Source organism: Penaeus monodon, chromosome 14, assembly GCF_015228065.2.
Source record: "Penaeus monodon isolate SGIC_2016 chromosome 14, NSTDA_Pmon_1, whole genome shotgun sequence".
In the NCBI taxonomy this organism is placed as follows: domain Eukaryota; kingdom Metazoa; phylum Arthropoda; class Malacostraca; order Decapoda; family Penaeidae; genus Penaeus; species Penaeus monodon.
In genome coordinates, this window is record NC_051399.1 from 9,613,750 (window position 1) to 9,633,749 (window position 20,000).

The window sequence follows — 20,000 nt, forward strand, 5'->3', positions numbered from 1 at the left end:
CATCATCCCCTTTTCTATTTACCTATTTTCTCCCTCCCATACCTGCCTTCCCTAGTCTCGTATCCCTTCCCCATTGCCTGTTACCTTTTGTACACCCTTCTCCCCCATCCTTTTCTCGTATCATCCTTTTCCTCTCCTTCTACTCCCCTTCCTCTCCCCCCCCTTCCCTCTCCTGTCTTCCCTTTCCCCTTTTTCCCTCTCCCTTGTTCCTTCTACCCTCTTCTCTCTCTCCTCTTCTCTCTCCCCTCTTCTCTTCCCCCCCTTCCCTCGCCTCTTCACTCAAAATTCAAGGTCACTGTAAATCTCCTTCCTGCCTATAGAAATTGATAAATAGATCGAAATATACAGATAGATAGATGGATTAATATGTAAATATGAAAATAAATTGATAGATAGAAATTCGATAACCTACATTTTTAAGTGATTTTCTCTCTTTTTTTTTCTTTTTCACTGCCTTTCGCTTTATCTTCGTTTTCTTTCCTGTGTCCCCTTCCTTCCTTACATATTGCTTCATTATCTCTCGTTTCCTTCCCTCCCCTTTATTTTTTTACCTTCGTTTACTCTTTTCCTTCTTCTTCTTTTTTCTTATTATTATATCTTTTCTTTTCTCCTCTCAATCGTTTTTCTCCTCCCTTTTCCTCCTCTCTCCCATCTTTCTTACTTACTTTCGTCTCCTTATTCTATTCCTTTCTTTCACTTTCTCCGTGTTCCTTTTCCTTCCTTTTCTTACTCCTCTTCCTCCCCCTCCCCTTTCTCCTCTTTCCCTTCTTTATCCCCATCGCCTCATCTTCCTCTTCCTTCCCTTCCTGTCTCCCCTCTCCCCGCCACAGCCTCCTCCTTCTCCTCCTCCTCCTCCTCCTCCTCCTCCTCCTCCCCTCCTCCTCCCCTCCTCTCCTCCTCTTCTCCTCCTCCCCCTACCCCTCCTTCTCCTCCTCCCACTCCCTCCCCCCCCCCACCTCAGCTTCCCCAACCGGTTATTGGTGCCCGGTTTCCCCGCCGCCGTCGCTTCCCTCCATCTTCTTCCTTCTTCCTTCTTCCTTCTTCCTTCTTCCTCTTCGTGTCTCCTTCGTTCCCTCCTTCGCCGACACTGAGAATGAAGGAAGGGCGTTGTCCCTCCCCCCCTCTCTTTCTTCCTCTTCGTTTTCTTTTTGTCTTTCCTTCCTCCCCTCCTCCTCTTCTTCTTCTTCTTCCTCTTCCTCCTTCTCCCTCCTCCTCCTTCTCCTTCTACTCTTGGTTAGGTTACTCCCTTCATCGTCTGGCTTTCATTCCTCCTCGTTCATTTCCTCTTGCTCTGTTTCTCATTTTACATCTTATTACCTCCTTCCTTCCTCGCCTTTTTTCTCATTATTCCCTTCCCTTTCTCTTTTCTTCTTTCTTCTGTTCATTATCCTCCTTTTTTCTTATCCCTTCTCTCTTCCACTCATTACCCCTCTTCTTTCCTCTCCTCTTCTTCCTTCTCCTTATCATCTCCCTCGTTTCTCGCCCCTTTTCCTTCTCATCATCCCTCTCATTTCTCTCATTCTCTCGCTTCCCCAAGTTATCCCTCTTTCTTTCTCTCTTCCGTTTCCCTTACTGCATTTTCTACTCCCTTCCTCCTTCCTCCTCCTTCCGCCTCTTTCCCTTCTCCTTACATCCTCGTTTACCCACCTTCCCCCTCCTTCCCTCCTCCTTCGCCTCTTCCGCCCTCCTTTCCCTCCTTTCACCCTCCTTCTGATCCTTCTCCCTCCTCCTTCCACCTCCTTCCCACCTCCTTCCCTCCTCCCTCCCACCTCCTTCCCTCCTCCTTCCCTCCTCCTTCCTCCCCCTTCCCTCCTCCTTCCCTCCCCTTCCCTCCTCCTTCCCTCCTCCCTCCCTCCTCCTTCCCTCCGCCTTCCCTCCTCCTTCCGCCTCCCCCAACATGTTACCAATACTCCCCTCGACCAGGCCCCTTCATAGCGGTAGAATAACTGCATTAATAGCCACAACAGCGTGTAATATTCTGCTTAAGCGTCTCTCATAAGCCAATATGGTTTGCAGAAGCTCGGCTGTCCTCTCCTCTCTGTTTATCTCGTCTTTCTTTCTTTCTTTCTCTCATTATCTCACTTTCTCCTCTTTCTTTGGGGTGTTTGTCTCTCTCTTACTCCCTCTCTTTTTTTTCTACTTTCGATCTCTCTCTGTTTGTTCTCGCTTTCTTTTTTCTATCTATTTATCTCTATATCCATCTCTATATCTATCTCTATCTCTCCGCTCTCTCTCTCTCGCTCTCTCCCTCTTCCTCTCCGTCCCTCCCATCTATCTATCCATCCATTGACCTGCCTCTTCTATCTACCTATCCTCTCAATCTACCTACCAGCCAACCAACCAACTTATATGCCCATCTATCCATCCATCTATTTACCCATCTGTCTATCTCTCATCGCATCCTTGCTACCAGCGATTGTTCTCGAAGACCTTTTCTCTTCAATAACCTCGAGAGGAGAAAGAAGAAGAAAAAAAATTGTAGGAGGCGAAGCAAAGACCACAATTCACTCTCGATTATGTCACTGCGAAGCTCAGCGAATTCGTAATGGAATTCCTATTTCGTTGTGGGTTGGGATGGGTGATAGGTGGGTGATTGGGTGGGTTGGGATGGGTGATTGGGTGGGTTGGTGGGTCGGGATGGGTGATTGGGTGGCTTGGGATGGGTGATAGGTGGGTTGGTGGGTCGGGGTGGGTGATTGGGTGGGTTAGATGGGCGATGCGTGGGTTGAGATGGTTGTAAGTTGGTTGGGTGGGTGATAGGTGGGTGGGCTGGGTGATTTGGGTGGGTTGGGTAATAGGTGGGTTGGACTGGGATAGAAGATAGGTGAATGGACTAGGTGATAAGTGGGTGGCCTGCCCTGTGTGATAGGTGGGTGGGCTGGGATGTATGATAATTGAGTAGGTGGGTTGGCCTGGTAGGTGGGCGGGTGAACTGAAGCTGCGGAAAGGAAAAAAAGGACAGATAGATAGATAGATAGATAGATAGACAGCGGGTTAATGAATAGGTCAAAGGACAAGATTTGATGTGAAATGCGAGGGTCATACAAGGTTCCAGGCACGTCCATTACCAGCTACCGTCTTTAATGCATGACCAACTACGCGTCATTTCACGGATGGGTCTAGCATAGGGCAAGTTAATGGACTCGGGGAATAGGTAAGGGAGGAAGAAAAGGAAGGGAAGAAGGGGAATGGGTAAGGAACGAAGGAAAGTGAAGAGAGGGGGGAAGGAAAGGGAAGAAAAGGAAGGGGGGAAGGAGGGGAATGGGTAAGGACGAGGAAAGGAAGAGAGGGTTGAAGGAAAGGGAAGGAGGGGGAAGGAAAGGGAAGAAAGGAAGGGGGAAGGACGGGAATGGTAAGGGAGAAGGAAAGGGAGAGAGGGGAGGAATTGAAGGAGTTGTAATGGTATGACTGAAGGAAAGGGAAGAGAGGGGGGGGAGGAAAGGGAAGGAGGGGAATGGGTAAGGAACGAAGGAAAGAGAAAAGTAGGGAGGCACTTCCTTTCGCAGTGGAATATTCTCTCTCCCTTACCCTAGAGGAAGGTAAATAAGATAGGAAGCATTGTGTTATCCCTCCAATTAACTCTTCATTAGGTAACATCGCAATAACCTCAAGTGCGATGATGTTTCCCCGCTTCCCGAGGCCATCTTGTCCATCTCTCCTTTTCCCCTCACTCTCCCATCACTAATCTCGCAAAATATGTCTTTATCGGCTGGCATATCGAGCCCTTTGCCCGCCCCTGAGTAATCTCCTCGCATAAGCCAGCTGACTTGTCTGTAATGTGTTCGTTTCTTCACGCGTCCCCTTTTTTTTTTTCTTTTTTTAAATTATTTTCGGGGATCCCCTCACTTTCCTTTACTTACTGTCTTTCTGTCTCTTTGGTTCTGTCTGTCTGTCTGTCTCACTCTTTCTCCCTCTCTCTCTCTCTCTCTCTCTCTCTCTCTCTCTCTCTCTCTCTCTCTCTCTCTCTCTCTCCTCTCTCTCTCTCTCCTCTCTCTCTCTCTCTCTCTCTCTCTCTCTCTCTCTCTCTCTCCTCTCTCTCTCTCTCTCTCCTTCTCTCTCTCTCTCCTTCTCTCTCTCTCTCTCCTTCTTTCTCTCTCTCTCTCTGTTTTACCTTCCTTCTCCGCTCTCTCCTCTCCCCTCTTTCCGCTCCCCATGTCCTTTCCACCTCCTTCTGTTCCTTATTCCCTCGCCCCTTCTCCCCTCTTCCCTTTTCCTCTCCACATCCTCCCTCCTGCTCCTCCATCCTTCTCCCCTCTCCCCTCTCCCCTCTCCCCCATCCCCCCATTCTCTCATTTGGAGGAAGTTCTCCAAATCTGCTTAAATAATGACGATAATTACATTCCGTGGGTAATTATTCGTTTCTTTGGCCTGGACGTTTTTTTAATCTGATTTTATAGCATGATGAAAGACGGGAGCTGACGCCCGCAGCCTCTCTCTCTCTCTCTCTCTCTCTCTTCCTCTCTCCTCTTCCTTCTCTCTCTCTCTCTCTCTCCTCTTCCTCTCTCTCCTCCTCTCCCCTCTCTCTCTCTCTCCTCCTCTCCTCCCCTCCTCCTTCCTCCTCTTGTCTCCTCTCTTAACTTACCTATCTCTCTCCTCGTCTCATTCTCTTCTTGTCCTGCTCTTTCTATCTGTTCTCTTGCTCTCCTCGCTCCCATCCTCTCTCTCTCTCTCTCTCCTCTCTCTCTCTCTCTCTCTCTCTCTCTCTCTCTCTCTTCTCTCTCTCTCTCTCTCTCTCTCTCTCTCTCTCTCTCTCACTCTCTCTCTCTCTCACTCTCTCCATCCATCCCTCCTTCCATCCCTTTCCTCCCTCTCTCCCTCCTTCCCTCCCTCGCTCCCTCCTTCCCTCCCTCCCTCCCTCCTTCTCTCTCTCCCTCCCTCTTTCTATTTAACTCTCTTTATTGACTATCCCTTTCCCCTATTCCCCCCGTTCTTTCTTCCTCCCTCTTTCTCTCTTTCTTTTCTTTCTTCATTTATTTAGTTTCTCCTCCTTTCGTTTATTCATTTACTTCAGATCAGACGTTCATCCACTTTTCTCCATCTGTTTTTTGTTTCTGAGAAGAGGGTGTATGGGATAGAGGAGAGGATGAGAGGATAAGCGGAGAGGAGGAGAAGATAAGGGGGAAAGGAGGAGAAGGAGAGGATAATAAAAAAAGAGAGGAGATAACAGATGATGCGAGACAGAGGGGAAAGAAGAGGGAAGGCTGTGGAGAAATATTGCATAAAAGAGAAAGGAGGAGATGGGAAATGAAGAGAAATAGAAAGGGGAGAGAAAAGCTAAGGATAACGGGGAGAGAAGGGTAAGTTGAGAGAGTGAATTAGTGAGGAGGAGGGAGAAAGAGAGTAGGAGGGAGAAAGAAAAAAAAAGGAAAGAGAAAGAGAGTAGGAGGGAGGGAGGGAGAGGAAAAAGAAAGAAAGAGAGAGAAAGAGAAATAAAAAGAAAAGGAAACAGAGAGGGTAGAGGGAGGAAGGGGGAGGGGGGAAGGTGAAGAAAAGAGAGAGTACACGAGATAAAAGGAAGAATGTGTGTAGTGTGGAGAAGAGTGTAGTAACCTGGGTCTTGCGCACGATAATGGCGCTCATAAGACAAGGGGGGAGGGGGACAGAGTGTGACGGGGATGGGGAGTACGGGAGTGTGGTGGGGGGAGGGGATAAGTGGAGAGCGCCGTGGGGGTTGGGTGTGGGGAGGGGGAAGAGGAGGGGGTGGGGTTGGGGGCCACACACCGGCTATTGATTGGCAAATGTTACCGACAAGTGATCCCCTGTTTAATCTAACTGCAGGTGTACCGAATTACAAGACTTTTCGCCGTGTTTATCGTGAATTCTCGTCTGAATTAACGAGGTTTAGTTATTTTTTCCACTCTACTTTCCTCCCCTTCCCCCCCCCCTTACCCCTCCTCTCTCAATCTCTCTCTCTCTCTAGTTCTCTCTCTCTCTCTCTCTCTCTCCCTCACTATCTCCGTCTCTCTCTCTCTCTCTCTCTCCCTCACTATCTCCGTCTTTCCCTTGTCCAATTACTCTCTCATTTACTCTCCTACTTGAAACGCCGCGCAGGATCTACTGCTATGGGTGTACACTGAGCTGCACTGACTTTGCGCTGCCCTTCGCTCCAACCCTCCCCTTTCCCTCCTCCCTCCCATTCTCTCTCTTCTCTATCTACTGTTATCTCCCTTTTCTTTCCCTTCTTCCTTGCCCCTTTGCCGTCAACTAGTTTTCAGTTTCCTTCCCTCCCTTCCCTTAGTTTTCTGTGTGTTTTCTCTTCCATTTCTCCCCCTCTTTACTCCTTCTCCCTTGACCCTCCTCTTCCTCCTCCCACCCAGTTCCTCTCAGGCTCTTCGTCCTCTTCTTTATCTCTTCTTCTCGTTCCCTCTCATACCTTCCCTCGTTTATTGCCCCGCCTCTTCTCTTTTTTCCCTTTCCTCTCCCTTGCTTCCCTTTTCCTCCCACTCTCTTCCATATCTTACCTTATCTTCCCCAACACACCCCACCCCTCCTCACCATCTTCCCCAACACACCCCACCCCTCCTCACCATCTTCCCCAACACACCCCACCCCTCCTCACCATCTTCCCCAACACACCCCATCCCTCCTCACCATCTTCCCCAAATCCCCACACCTTCCCTCATCTTCTTCCCCTACCCCATCCCCTCCCATCCCTTCCCCTATATTCTTCCACCCCTCCTCCCCCTCACACCCCCTCCCAAGTCCTCCCCATCTCCCCCTACTTGTCGCTATGTCCCAACTCCCCCCCCCCCCCCATCTTCTTCCCCCGCGATACTTTCCTCCAATGCGCACCACATCTTCCCGTGGCCCCTGCCTCCCCACCCCCTTCCAAGTCCTCCCCAACATCTTACCCCAGTTCTTCCTGTTCCCCACCCATCCCTCTCTATTCCACCCATCCTCATCTATCCCCCATATCCCCTCCAAAGCCTTCCCCACCTCCTTCCCCACCCTCTCCTACCTCCCCATCCCCATCTACCCCCTCCCACTTCCTTCCCCACTCTCCCCAACCTCCCCATCCCCATCTACCCCCTCCCACTTCCTTCCCCACTCTCCCCAACCTCCCCATCCCCATCTACCCCCTCCCCATCCCCTCCCCCTTCCTTCCCCACTCTCCCCAACCTCCCCATCCCCACCCCCCCTTCCCCTCCCACTTCCTTCCCCACTCTCCCCAACCTCCCCATCCCCATCTACCCCCGCCCATCCCCTCCCACTTCCTTCCCCACTCTCCCCAACCTCCCCATCCCCATCTACCCCCTCCCCTCCCCTCCCACTTCCTTCCCACTCTCCCCAACCTCCCCATCCCCATCCACCCCCTCCCATCCCCTCCCACTTCCTTCCCAACTTCCCCATCCCCATCCACCCCCTCCCCTCCCCGCCCACTTCCTTCCCCACTCTCCCCAACCTCCCCATCCCCACCCCCCACCCCTTCCCCGCCTGACTTCGGAGGGCCCTGTTGCTCGCTTCCTTCGCCTGGTCGCCGGGCTGAAGGGAAAGAGAGCTCTGCCTCGCCTGTGACACTTAGCCACATCTGCTGAGCAAACACTTGCCGCTTCTTTGCAGATTGTTTGCCTTGACTCTTTCATAAATAGCGTACTCGTGAAAACGCCCAGAAAACCACGTGTCTGGAAATGTTTTAGACAAACGCGATGCTCTTTGATATCGCTGAGAGCCCTCCTCCTCCTCCTCCTTCTTCTTCTTCTTCTTCTTTTTCGTGGATTTTTCTGCCAGGATGTCTGGCTGTTTCGTTTTGTCTCTCTCTCTCTCTCTCTCTCTCTCTCTCTCTCTCTCTCTCTCTCTCTCTCTCTCTCTCTCTCTCTCTCTCTCTCTCCTCTCTCTCTCCTCTCCTCCCTCTCCCCTCTCTCTCTCTCTCTCTCTCCTCTCTCCTCTCTCTCCTCTCCTCTCCTCTCTCTCTCCTCCTCTCTCTCTCTCTCTTTCTCATTTTCTCCCTCCCTCCTTCCCTCCCTCCTTCCCTACCTCCCTCCTCTCTCTCTAACCTCCCCCTTCGTCCCTCCTATTTTCTCCCCACCTCCAGTGCTGTGCCCCCCTCACGTGTTCGACAACATCATTACTCTTACCCTCTGCGAGTGAACTCTCCATCTCCCTCCTCACCCAACCCCTCCCCTCCCTTCCTCCCTCTTCTCTACTAGAGACCTCCCCTCCCTCCGACCTCCACTCACCGCCAGCAACCCCCCTCCCCCCACTCCCTGTGCCCTCCAGGAGGAAAATCCCCTGCCCTTCCCCTCCCCTCCCTTCCCTTTCGTTCTCCACCCTTTTGTTACCCACCTCTTATGCCCTCCACGAATAAGATTCCCCAGATCCCCAGCTCCCTCCTCTTCCCTCCCCTCCCTTGCTTGTTATTCCACATTCCCTTCCCTCCCTTCTATTAACCTCCCCTCCTCTCCCTCTCCACTCCATTCCCCTCCTCCCCTTCCCTCCCCTCCCCTCCCCTCGTATTCCGCCCTCCCGATGCCCTCCACAACTTCCCTCCCTTCCCCCATTTCCCCCTCAGTCTTGTCCCCGTCCCTGACGCTATCCACGAGTAAACCCCTAACCCTCCCATTCCCTCCCAACCCCACCCCTCCCATCCCCTCCCCTACCCTCCCCACCCGTTCCCTCCCTCCCCTCCCCTCCCCTCCCCACCCGTTCCCTCCCCTCCCATCTCTTCCCGTCCTCTCCTCTCCTCTCCTCTCCTCTCCTCTCTTCACCTCACTTCATTTTGTACTCTGTAAAGTATCTCCATAAAAAGAGATGTCAACATAATGATGGAACGCCGGTCTCTAGGGGTCCTCCTGTCGGCCTGTACTGCCCCGCGCCCTGCTACTCACACACTTAGGGATGAGTGTCATTTCATTAACATTTTAAGCGCTCTCTGTCCGCCCGTCTGCTTGAATGCCTGTCTATCTGCCTGGCTTTCTGTCCGTTTCTCTTTTTCTCTCTTCTTTTTTATTTCTATCTATCTGTCTCTTTCTCATTCTCTCCCTCCCTTCCACCCTTCTCTCTCTCTCTCTCTCTCTCTCTCTCTCTCTCTCTCTCTCTCTCTCTCTCTCTCTCTCTACTTACTATAACTTGTTTGTACGTGTGCCGTTATGTGTAATTACTCGTGTATTTAAAATGTGTACAATGATGTTTATTTGCGTCAAAACTTTCATCGTTTTTTATGATGAAAAATGTTAACCTTTTTTTTCGTGATTTGATTCTCTACACCGAACCAGCACATCTACTTATACTCTCTACATCAACTATTAATGACACTTACATCATTATGGCGTTATACTGATATTTAGCACCCACAGAGCCTGCCAGGTGCTAGAGCTGTGGCATTATGATAACAAAGATAACACACTTTGGGCCTGTGTAACCTCCCTTTTAGTCCTAAACTTTGCTTTATACAGTTCTTGTGTCATCACCAACCGAGTTGAAATATGAAACACCCTTTTTAATACATGTGTCTTCGTAATTTTACCTTTGCTTGCGATAAATTCACCTCAGGATAACCCTTTTAAGATTAATGTTATACCAGGATGAGATGCTAATAGTAAAACATGATCCTTTAGGAGAAGCCACCCTCATCTCTACCCCCCCCCCTTTCCCCCAGCATCTGCCCGCTCCCGCTCTTATGTCCGCTATTTCGTCTAACCCCCACGCCCCCCACCTATTTCGTCTAATCCCCATGTACCCCTATTTAATTTAACCCCCAACGCCCTTCACCATTTCGATTAACCCCCCCCCCCCGAATTTCGTCTGACCCTCCCACGGCCTCCTCCCATTTCGTCTAACCTCTAAGCCTCGCTTCCCCCATTATGTCTAAACCCCACCCCCCATTTCATCTACCCCCCCCACCATACCACCCCATATCGTCTAACCCCATATCCCTTTTTTATCAACTCCCCTTTTCCATTATCCACCAATTTTATTTCAAATACCATCCACCCATTCCACTACCCCCCACCCCCACCCCCCACTGCCACACGACTATACCACCCGCCTGTACGACTCACCCATTTAAACGGCTTTACTATACAATTTGGACTTCCTTGTATCAGAATGACTATTTTATTAGACTATGAGACGGCAGTATGTACTTACTCATTATTAATCCAGTAATTCTATTGTCCCATCAGCAGTAGCGTAGCCAAGCAGCAGTGAGCAGCAGCAGAAGCAGATTGAAAGCAGTCTGCCGCATAACCTTTATACAGTGAACCTTTGATTCATTAGTAGAAGTCTTAGATGATATCGCTATTATGTACCCCCGACTGTATCTTATATCTGTAGATGTATATATATATAAAGAGAGAGAATTTATTATACCGTTAACAGTTATAAATACACACTGTTATTTTCTCAAAAGTCATAGATATTTGCCTTTTGATTTGTTTTCTCATATAATTTTAGGAACGGTTGTGTAATATTGATGATCATAGCAGAACAGTGTTAAAACTATTCAAAGGCTGTGGTGATGAATACAGTGATGATGATGGTTATATAACTGAATGCAAAATGGACAAGACATGGCCATTTAAGACCATTTTTAGAGGATAATCTTATTGGTGTCATCATTTTAGTATTATCTCATTAACGAATTTGTATCATTACTAACACCAGCTATTAGATTGTAAAAATTAGGAGTTTACATATAGTTTTCATCCATCAGTCGTGTGTCGTTGTTTTATGTGTTAATACTGTGCTGTTGATCATCAAACCTTTCAGTAGGATTATAAAGTCAAAGCTTGTATCTTTTGTGTTCAAAATCTACGTTCACTTACCGAGTTAATCACCAGGCAATATATTTTTTTTCTCTCTTCCATTAGGGTTTAGAATCAAACCAGATTACGAAACTTGTGAGGCGGCGGAGCTGTTAGAGTGAGGGTTTGGGATGTCTCATGAGGAGTGTGGGGATTTATGTGGTTTTCATGCTGTAGTTGTGTGCGAGGAAGGTATTTCTGAGTATTGCTTTGTTGTGTGTCTGTGCGTGTGTGATATCATGTGGCACTGAAATATCTATCGTGAAATCAGTTTTCAAGTACGATTGTGAAATTAGTGTAAAAGTATGACAAGTGCAGCAATGTGGTCACTCTTCAGCTTAAAAATTTGTGGTCAGGGTTTATAAGGGTGATGAGTGCATGACATGTCACCCAAGTTTCCTTAAAATGAGATGATAATGATAACGATCCGTTCTGATCACTACTCCAAGCGTGAGAGTGATCCCTCACCCTCCTCAAGGCTGTCGCCGCCGCCGACACATTTCTTCCTCCACTGACACTGCACACTCAGCACACCCTCAGTAGGGTCGGGGGAATTCATCTCTCACTCTTATTACAGTTGCTGGACACCCTGCAAGTGTGCCGCGATTTTAAGTACGGCCAGTGTGTGAGACCAGCCTGCAAGTTTGTCCATCTCCTTGAAGGTATGGAGGTGATCTCGAGACATTTCTCTCTGGTCGTCTAATTTTTGGTTATCACTTTTTCCAGTTTATTGGGGAACACAGCAGTGACCTTTGAGGCGCACACCCCTCGTAAGACCGTGTTCAATGACCGTACTGCTTCTTGGCTACATACGCTTCTTAGTGATCATGAGATAAATAAGACGTATAGTTGGCTTACCCTTTTTTTCAAGCAGATAAAACTACCTCAAGACATCTGGGCGCAGTGTTGTTGATCTCTGTGAACTCGAACTTGAGGATAGTCGTAGAGAATGTTCTAGATTCCGTCTTTCAATTAGTTTCAGCTGTGATCTTTTTTTTCTTTTTGGAAAATTAGAGGTGATCATGAAATTTCCCCTTTCCCCAATCATTTTTTCGATGCCTATTTAAAAAAAAATTAAATGAGAGATCAGGTAAAATTATTATTTTTTGGATAAGTGATAGCTGTAGTCAGTTCTTTTTGTTTTATTTAAGTCATGCTAGTAAAGTACGCACCACGCGTGATGATAAAACAGCGAAAAAATCACTCACTGCAACCACCTCAAATCACGTAAAGGCTGTGCAAAACAAAATCACGGTAGTTTTACGTCAGTCACCCCATAACCAGGAGGAGGAACAGCTGGCTTCCGTTTTCCTGCGTCTTGCCCCAGGAAAACCACCACTGCCAGTGAGGAAATCCCAAGACGGAAAATGCCTGTCTGGCTGTTCCCCTTCTGTCTGTGGCGTGGCTGTTAAACCATCAGTGTTCCTAGACTGTCAGTGTTTGTCTGTTCGTGTCAGTGCCCGTTCATAGCAGTGTCACGGTAGTTTTCTCTGCAGTTGTAGTATTGTCTTTCTAGCAGAAGAGCGTTGTGATATATACATTGCTTGGTGATATATATACATATCTATGTACCGCTTTCACCCGTGACCTGCTTAGTGCAGCACAGTGTTGTATTTTGAATATTGGGCATATCTTCCATGTAATATACCCTAGAGATAGAAGCTAGACCAGCCCGTAATGAGATGCTAAGGCAGGGTCGAGCGGCAGTCAGTAACGAATCTCCTGTGCCGGCAGATCACGTAGAGGTGACAGACATGAAGGTGAGTGTCTGCCGGGACGCGGTGAAGGGCAAGTGCGGGCGTGGGCTGTGCAAGTACTACCACCTGCCAGTCGTCCTGCCGCCCGCACCCCTCGACCCGCACTCCGCCCGTGCCCCGCAGTCTGGTCCGCGCCACCACGGTCTCCACAACCCGCCCAACAACCCGCTCATGCTAGACAACGCCCACTACATGGACAACACCACCAAGCCGGCAACAACACCCAGCAACAACAACAGCAGCAGCAACAACAACAACAACAATAACAACAGCGATCCGGCGACCAACCCTGCCAACGCCTCCAGTATCCAAGTCATCGCCAACTTAAGCAGTTCCAATAATATCATTTGTAACTAGTGATGAAAAAAGCGGTGAAGTAATAATAATGTACAGAGAAGCAAAATTTATTCTAGTTCGAAAAAAGATGCATGAAGGAGGCACTGAAACATAACCTCACATTAGATAAAAAGAGAGAGTAAGTGAAGAAGTGTGTCGTGTTGTTGGCTGAGGTGTGGGGGGTTGTGGGGCGTGGGCAGCGCACGAGGCCCGGGACCCCCGGAGCGTCTGGTGCTAGCACAGCCATGCTCACATTATGTGATTTGTCAAGTGTGTCCTTACAGTCCCCTCCCATGGGGATGGGTCAACTCCAGCACTCGTGGATATTTTTTCAAAAAACATAACAAAAAATAAATTTTCACTTTGTTTTTATCTCTTTTATATAAGGATAAGGTAGGAAGAAGATGCCCTTATAAAGGGCTGAGATTAATTATTTTCTATTATGTACCAATGAAACAGACTCTTGGACTGTTGTGCGTACATGACAAAGTCACGTGCCAGTGAAGCCCCCGACAAGCGACCGGCACTGCAGGGAAGTGCCCTCCTACCCCGACACCCGCCAGGCCGAGCCCGGGCACCCGCTGTGCCCTGGCCCACCCGCCCGCATGCTCTACTTCTCCTTCATCAGGATAGTTACGTCTGTACCAGGCAGCTTCCCGGCATAAGTCCAACTACGGCAGTATTCCTTCCCAAGGCCCCCACTCCTCTCCCTTTAACGTAGAGTAAAAGTTAAAAGAGTAAATATTTCCTGTACTATGAATCCACAGAGGTGGGCTAAGGACCCCGGGGTATATACCTAACTAGATAAGTAATAGTTTGGGCACCTGTTAGGTCTCATGACAAACCTTTAAGTCCGTGTGTGTGTTGGCTGAGCGTGGCGGGTGTCTGCGCGGAGGGCAGTTCCCTCGTAACTGCCAGTGCGCGCTGGTCCATTATCTAGGAGAAGAAACAGCGAGAAGCTCGACTGAACATAGAGGACTCAGAAATGAGGAAGGCGAAAGAGAGAGAGAAGGAAGAAGGAAGTATAGCCTGAGGAAGGAGCAGAGGAAGCGAGGTCACTTATTGATGAAGACCGAAGCAAGAAGGAATCTCTTACTGCAAATATTTTATCAAGTTTTTGGCCTGTTTTACACGAATTGGTTTCTAGTCATTTACCCTTTGTTTTATTTCCTTTTATGCCATGACTAGCTCGGTGAATTTTTAGGGGCTGTGAGAACTTACTACAGTATGTCTGGTTTTATATGAAACTGTATTATGCAAAGCCGTATATGTATGTTGTAGTACTTGTAATGGATAAATTTTTCATAGTTCCTTGTGTTATTTTTACATATAAGAAACTTCAGTGTTTTATTACATGTAAAGTGCCACGATTTTAATGTTCCTGTAATTCAAGCATTTAGGAATCAAAGAGAGGGTATAAGGAGGGTCGAAGGCACTGCTTGCAGAAGTCCCGGCTTTAGAAGTCACCGTTTGGCATTAGTCTGTCCGGGTGGCCTGTTTGTATTTTTATACAAGGATAAATCAGTTGCATGGATTGCATGGCCTATTTGAGAAGAAAACAAAACAACAACAGTACATCGTTTATGCTTTCAATATTATATTCATTAAAGTATTCCAAAAGCTCAGCTACCAAAAAGCACAATGCATGAGATATCAAACATATCAATTTTTTCTACTTAAAGTAAGATATGTAAATCGTGAGGGAAAAAAAGATATCGTTATTGCTTATCGTGAAATAACATTGCTTCCCATGTTATTACAGACAAATTCTAATCGAGTGATCAGTCTACTTTGGAGCTGCACCAGTCTCGTCTGCTCAAATGTAAATCTTATCGTACTTCTCTTGATTATTACTAATATTTTCAATATTGTTTATCATAATTTCCCTTGGCGGTATTATAGTTGCTTATTCGATCACGATTGAAGAAAAATGAAAGTAAACTATAACAGAAAGATAAAAAAAACATACGATTGTGAGTGGAAATTTCTCTCTCTTTTTTGTGATATATTTAAAAATAATAAAGCACAATCCAAGACGTAATGTCCAGTAAATGAATACTTAACGACGTGAAGTGTCCATGACATAGGCCCCCCGGACACGCCTGCTCTCTCGCTAGGTCACTTGTTCCGTCAGGCTCAGCCAGGTGGCAGGGCTGTCTCCCATCCACCTCCCCCTTCTCCCCCTACCCCTTATCCTTTCTCCATCCCCCTAACCATCCTCTTCATCTCGCCCCGTTCCTTCCTTCCCTTGTCGGTATACTGACTCTACAACTACCATTACCATACCCCCCCCCCCCAGTTTACACTAAATCCCACTGCTTGGTCTTGTACATAGAAGCACTAATACTTGGTCATGTACAAACGACTAATAGTACCTGGTCATGTGCACATGAAATGTTACTGACAGATCCTGCACATGTGATGATAGTACCTGGTTATGGACACCAATCAAGTTACTGTAAAACTATGTACTCCATGCATAGTAGTACTTGGTCGGTACACATGACTTGCTACTACCTGCTCACGTTTACATGATCAGTGCTACATGTTCGTGTGCACATGACCTGAGGTACACATTCTTGTACACACAAACAACATTTTTTGGTCATTTATACACCGTATATTTGTTCATGTAAGCATGGCCAGTCTGTCCTGGACGTGCATACATGATATGTAGTACCTGCTCATGTACACACGGACAGTATTACCTGATCATGTATACAAGGTCGGTAGTATCAGGCCATGTAGATGCGATCGGCAGTACTTGGTCGTCTGTACAGTCAGTGGCGCTAAGACATGTGCCCATAGTCAGCCGTACTTGTTTCATGCACGAATATTGCTGGCTAGGTGTATGGTTAGTACACTGGCAATGTGCAAAAAGCAAAAAGTCCTCAGTCCAGTCCACAAACACAGCAGGCCCCTCGCAACACCCACGTCCCCTCAGAGTCGCCCATCCAAGCACAGTCATAGTCTACAAGATCACTCCCAACCTCACCTGAGCCACCGGCTGAAGCCTACCACACAGTTAATGTCGGTCTCCACCAGCACGCTTGCTGTATTTTAGGATCTAACTTCAGCCATGTGATAAGAGGAGCTGTAGGTGGTGCCGCGCCGGGTGCCCTTGCCCATGCGTGCGGGGGCACTGCAGGCGTCGGGGCACGCCTCAAGTCACGCTCACAATCCGGCCATGCAGGGTACAACTTGGACCCTAGAGTTGCGCTTGCTTCACAGTCAAATGTAGGGGCTTTTTCTTCAGAGTGCATCATCCAAACTGCAGGCTTCATGATGTCACTGCTTCCCAATCCCTAGCGGCTCCTGGCTAGAACTGGAAAAAGATTTGTGATCTCGGCATTGTCTGTGCCGCACAGAACACCAGTAGCTGGTTAACATGGGTGAGCCACGGCAGCCGGCTAGGGTTGTTCCTGGCAGGACCTCGCACAGCAGGAGTTTGACTGGGTGTCGACAGTAGAGCTGTGTTGGGTCCTGCCTTGCCACTTCCTGCCCTTCCCTCGCCCCCTTGCACCAGTAAGTCGAACAAGCGACCCTTGTGTGGCATTACTGGCAAGGGTGACCACTAAGGGCAAGGGGTGGCATCTGCATGTAACCAGTTATCTAGTGGGTAGTCCACGTAGGTCCCCTAGCACCCTAGCTTCTATTGTAGTGTGTAGGCTTGGGGCACAAGTCCCCGCACACTTGCATGTTAGCACCTTGCTTACCAGGTTTAACTGTATCAATGTGAATAGATCTCCTGTAACCTATAAATGATGCTCCTATATTCTGTATGTTAGAGCCGCGCCCTCCTGATGGCGAAGGGTTGCCTGCTGCCGCCCCAGCCGCCCGCCCGCGCGTCCGCACTGCCTGGCGCCCCCGACCCATCCTCGGGGCTGGTCATCGGGCCAGCATACTCACTGTGGCAGGACATCTTACTCCAGTATCTTACACTCATTTATAATCACGTCTTAGCCAGCCAAGCAAATTTATATATGTACATATAAACTTTGCCAAATCTAACCAAAGTCATAGTGAGGACCGGGTATGGAGGGCAGTAGAATTTTACGAGGAAGTCCTCACGAAGCCAAATCAAAACTGAGCGCCATATATATATATATATACATATAAATATTATCTGTGTAAGTCCTTCACAGTCGTATTGCCCTTCGTGAGGGCCGTCCACGTAAGATCTGTTCCTTGTGATCCTGTTGGCCTTCCCAAGCCACAGCGATGTCTTGACACTTGGGCATGAGTCGCATGACCCTCGGTTATTGTAAGGTCCATTATAATATGAAGTAATAGTAACATTAATCATAATTATAATCACGATAATCATATAGCCAGTCTGATGACAACTCATGTGGCAGTAGCCCGTACTTCGCTGGGGCACCTGGGTGAGGGGGTTGAGAACGCCCTCGCCACGCCCCAGGGGAGTGCGGGCGGCCGCCGCCCACTCTCCTGCCGGTGATAGAGGACAGTCTTCCCACGTCACTGGCCAGGCAATGCATGCTCCTAGTGTCTATTTTATTTTTACTTGAGAATATTTGTACACTGTAATGAACTAAGCCAGTTTTTGAGAAATTATCGTGTTTCCAATCGTCCCCACCTTTGTCAGGGTTGAAATCTCAATGTAGAGAAACACATTTCCATTGTTATTTTTATATTTTATCGATGCTTACTGTTCATTGCTCGTTTAGCAATTAATTTACGCTGGCTTGGTTTTAAAAGTCACAAATTAAGTGAGTTTTATACTTATACATGTTTGTTTTTAATTTAATTTCTATGAATGCTACTCCAAACGTTTAAATAAATGATTTTGATATTTTACTAATGGTATGCTAGCCAGTGTTCAGGCATCTGCCAGAACTGTGTAGTAGAGTGTGGGATTGAAAGTCCCAAACATTTTGTGATATTTTCTTATTGTTATTTAAGTCGATTTCTCTGTTTTCCTGTGACTACTGACGTTGTTATGTTAACTGTTAGGTTAAGGTCGCCGCGTGAAGGGAGTGCTCTCTGGTGGTCGCTGCTGCACGGTGGCTTGCCAACCGCCCGACCACATTACGAGAGGGCCAGTGGCACACACTTTCCAATACCCCAACTGCGCTCACCAAGTCCGATCACCAGTCACCAAGTGGTTTCTCTCTCGAATCTCTTCCTCTCCCCAAGTGTGGCGCACGAGAAAGCGAGACTGTGCCTGCGTCGCTTCATCGAATTAATCTTAAAATAAGAATAGATATTATAAAGAGAGAGAATAATTGTTTAAAAAAAAGTCTTAGGAGGCATAAAATGGAGAGGACAGTGATAGCAGATTCTTTTTCTTAAATGTTACTGACGTCGTGAGGGACGATAGAATGATGATCCATCCATGTGCTTGTTCTAATAATCTCGTTTAGGTTTGGGTATTGGAAACTCATGCGAACTAGCTCTCACCTCGCCAACAAGCTCCAGCCAAACGCGGTCACGCTCACAACGCCTCTACCTGTACACAGTCCTGGTTTCAATTGCAGGCTGAGGGAGAGGTAACTTAAGGGAATCTTTTTTATTCAGTAATTTGTTGATCTCTCTCGCCTTTTTTTCTATCGTTTCTTTTCCATTTTTAGGGGGAATTATTAAAAGAATAATAATAATGATAAATAATGTTATTATAGAAGGGTGTTCACCAATGCTCAGAGTGTGGTCTCGCGTTTGTGTGTCAGAACGTTCAAAGATGAAGAGCCACGTTTTCTCATCCCCAAGATGAGAGCGTGGGCGTGAGGCGTGGGTGGCGTCACCTGGGGGCCCGTGCAACACCCCAAAGACACAGGGGAGAAGAGGGAGGGCGCCGGCTCAAAAACACCGCGGGGGGACGTCCTAAGGCCTGGTTCAGAACCACTGCTATTGTAAAGTTGCCGTAGATTTCACAGAACCTTGGAAGAAAAATCCGATTCCAGTCAAATATTTTGTGTTTTTTTGTCTTAACTTTTATATTGTATGTATGCTACCCGGGAGCTCGTACTTTTAATTTAACTTTTTCTCATATTTTATATATCTAATAGCTGCAGAATACTCACTCAAAACCTGGGGAAATCTTTTTAGTCCGAGTAATGTACTTTTCATATAACTTTGAATTAGGAAATTTTATACGTGAGTTCTTTTTAAAAATATACGAAATAGTCCCTCCCTAACCCCGCCTCACACCCGCCCAGACCGCCCGACACTCACCCATGTTGAGCAAACGTTCAACTTCCAGCCTTGACCAGTATTGCTTGCAACGAGGGCAACGTGAGTAGCAGTGCGTGCGCGCGCCAGGCCCGGGCTCACCTTTGCAGCCACCCCTGTAGTGCGGCCGCGGACCCAGAGCGTGTGTCCCAAGTTAGCATCCCCTTTTATACGAAGATGAAGCCCATGGAGGAATAAAAAAACATAAAAAAATGTATAAAAAAAACAAGGCGGATCTGTGACCTCTTTCAAGATATTGGTAGACAACAGCCAGTAGCCTCTTCTATTGGGCACCCTTGTATCAAATTGTAACGTTTTATCCAATTGTACTAACACTTTACAGGAACAGTGCATTGATACAATCATGCCTCAATTATAGACTACTCATTATAGTTAAGAAATTTTATCCAGCCAATTGTATATCACTAATATGTTAAATGCCAGTTAAGTGAACTGTTGTGCATATCCAAGTTGTATGTTATTTGTACTATTGTGTATGCGTGAAGTCTGAATTATTACTACTTTTAAGTGATAATATCTTGGAAGGTGGCGGGGGCGGGGAGCGGGGCGTCTTAAGGCTGCTTTATACTGTGGCTCTCAGACGTCCAAAGTGCCACAGTGCCAACATCTCACGCCAGGACAAAGCGGAGACCTCCGCACACATACGCGCCGATCCTAACACCAACCACTCAAACTGCAGAGAGCTAAATACAGAGAAAAATATATTACTATATTTGCTTATATATTAAATATATATATATATACATATACATATAATTTTTCATGCTCTTCTATTTTAATCACATTTAATACATTCTAGGACAATATAAAAGGAAATATATATATATATTATAGGATGCGCTTCTCCTGCAAGAGAGGGTGTTTGTGTCGGAGGCGGCCATGTGGGCTGCCGTCCACCCACCCTATCACACCACCACCACCTGGGCGAACCTGCCTCACTGCACCACTACCAAAT

At 47.5% G+C, this 20,000-nt stretch overlaps 1 protein-coding gene across 1 annotated transcript in view; it reads left to right on the top strand.

The window, feature by feature from the left end:
• The window catches only part of LOC119580856 (muscleblind-like protein 1), a 126,219-nt gene that overhangs the window by 105,626 nt on the left and 593 nt on the right, over positions 1-20,000 (top strand). Inside the window, exons 9-10 of the mRNA XM_037929028.1 lie at positions 11,320-11,404; positions 12,477-20,000. The exon at positions 12,477-20,000 is cut by the window's right edge and continues 593 nt beyond it. Coding sequence (XP_037784956.1) covers positions 11,320-11,404; positions 12,477-12,856 — 465 coding nt within the window. The 3' untranslated portion in view covers positions 12,857-20,000. The remainder of the gene's footprint in view (positions 1-11,319; positions 11,405-12,476) is intronic.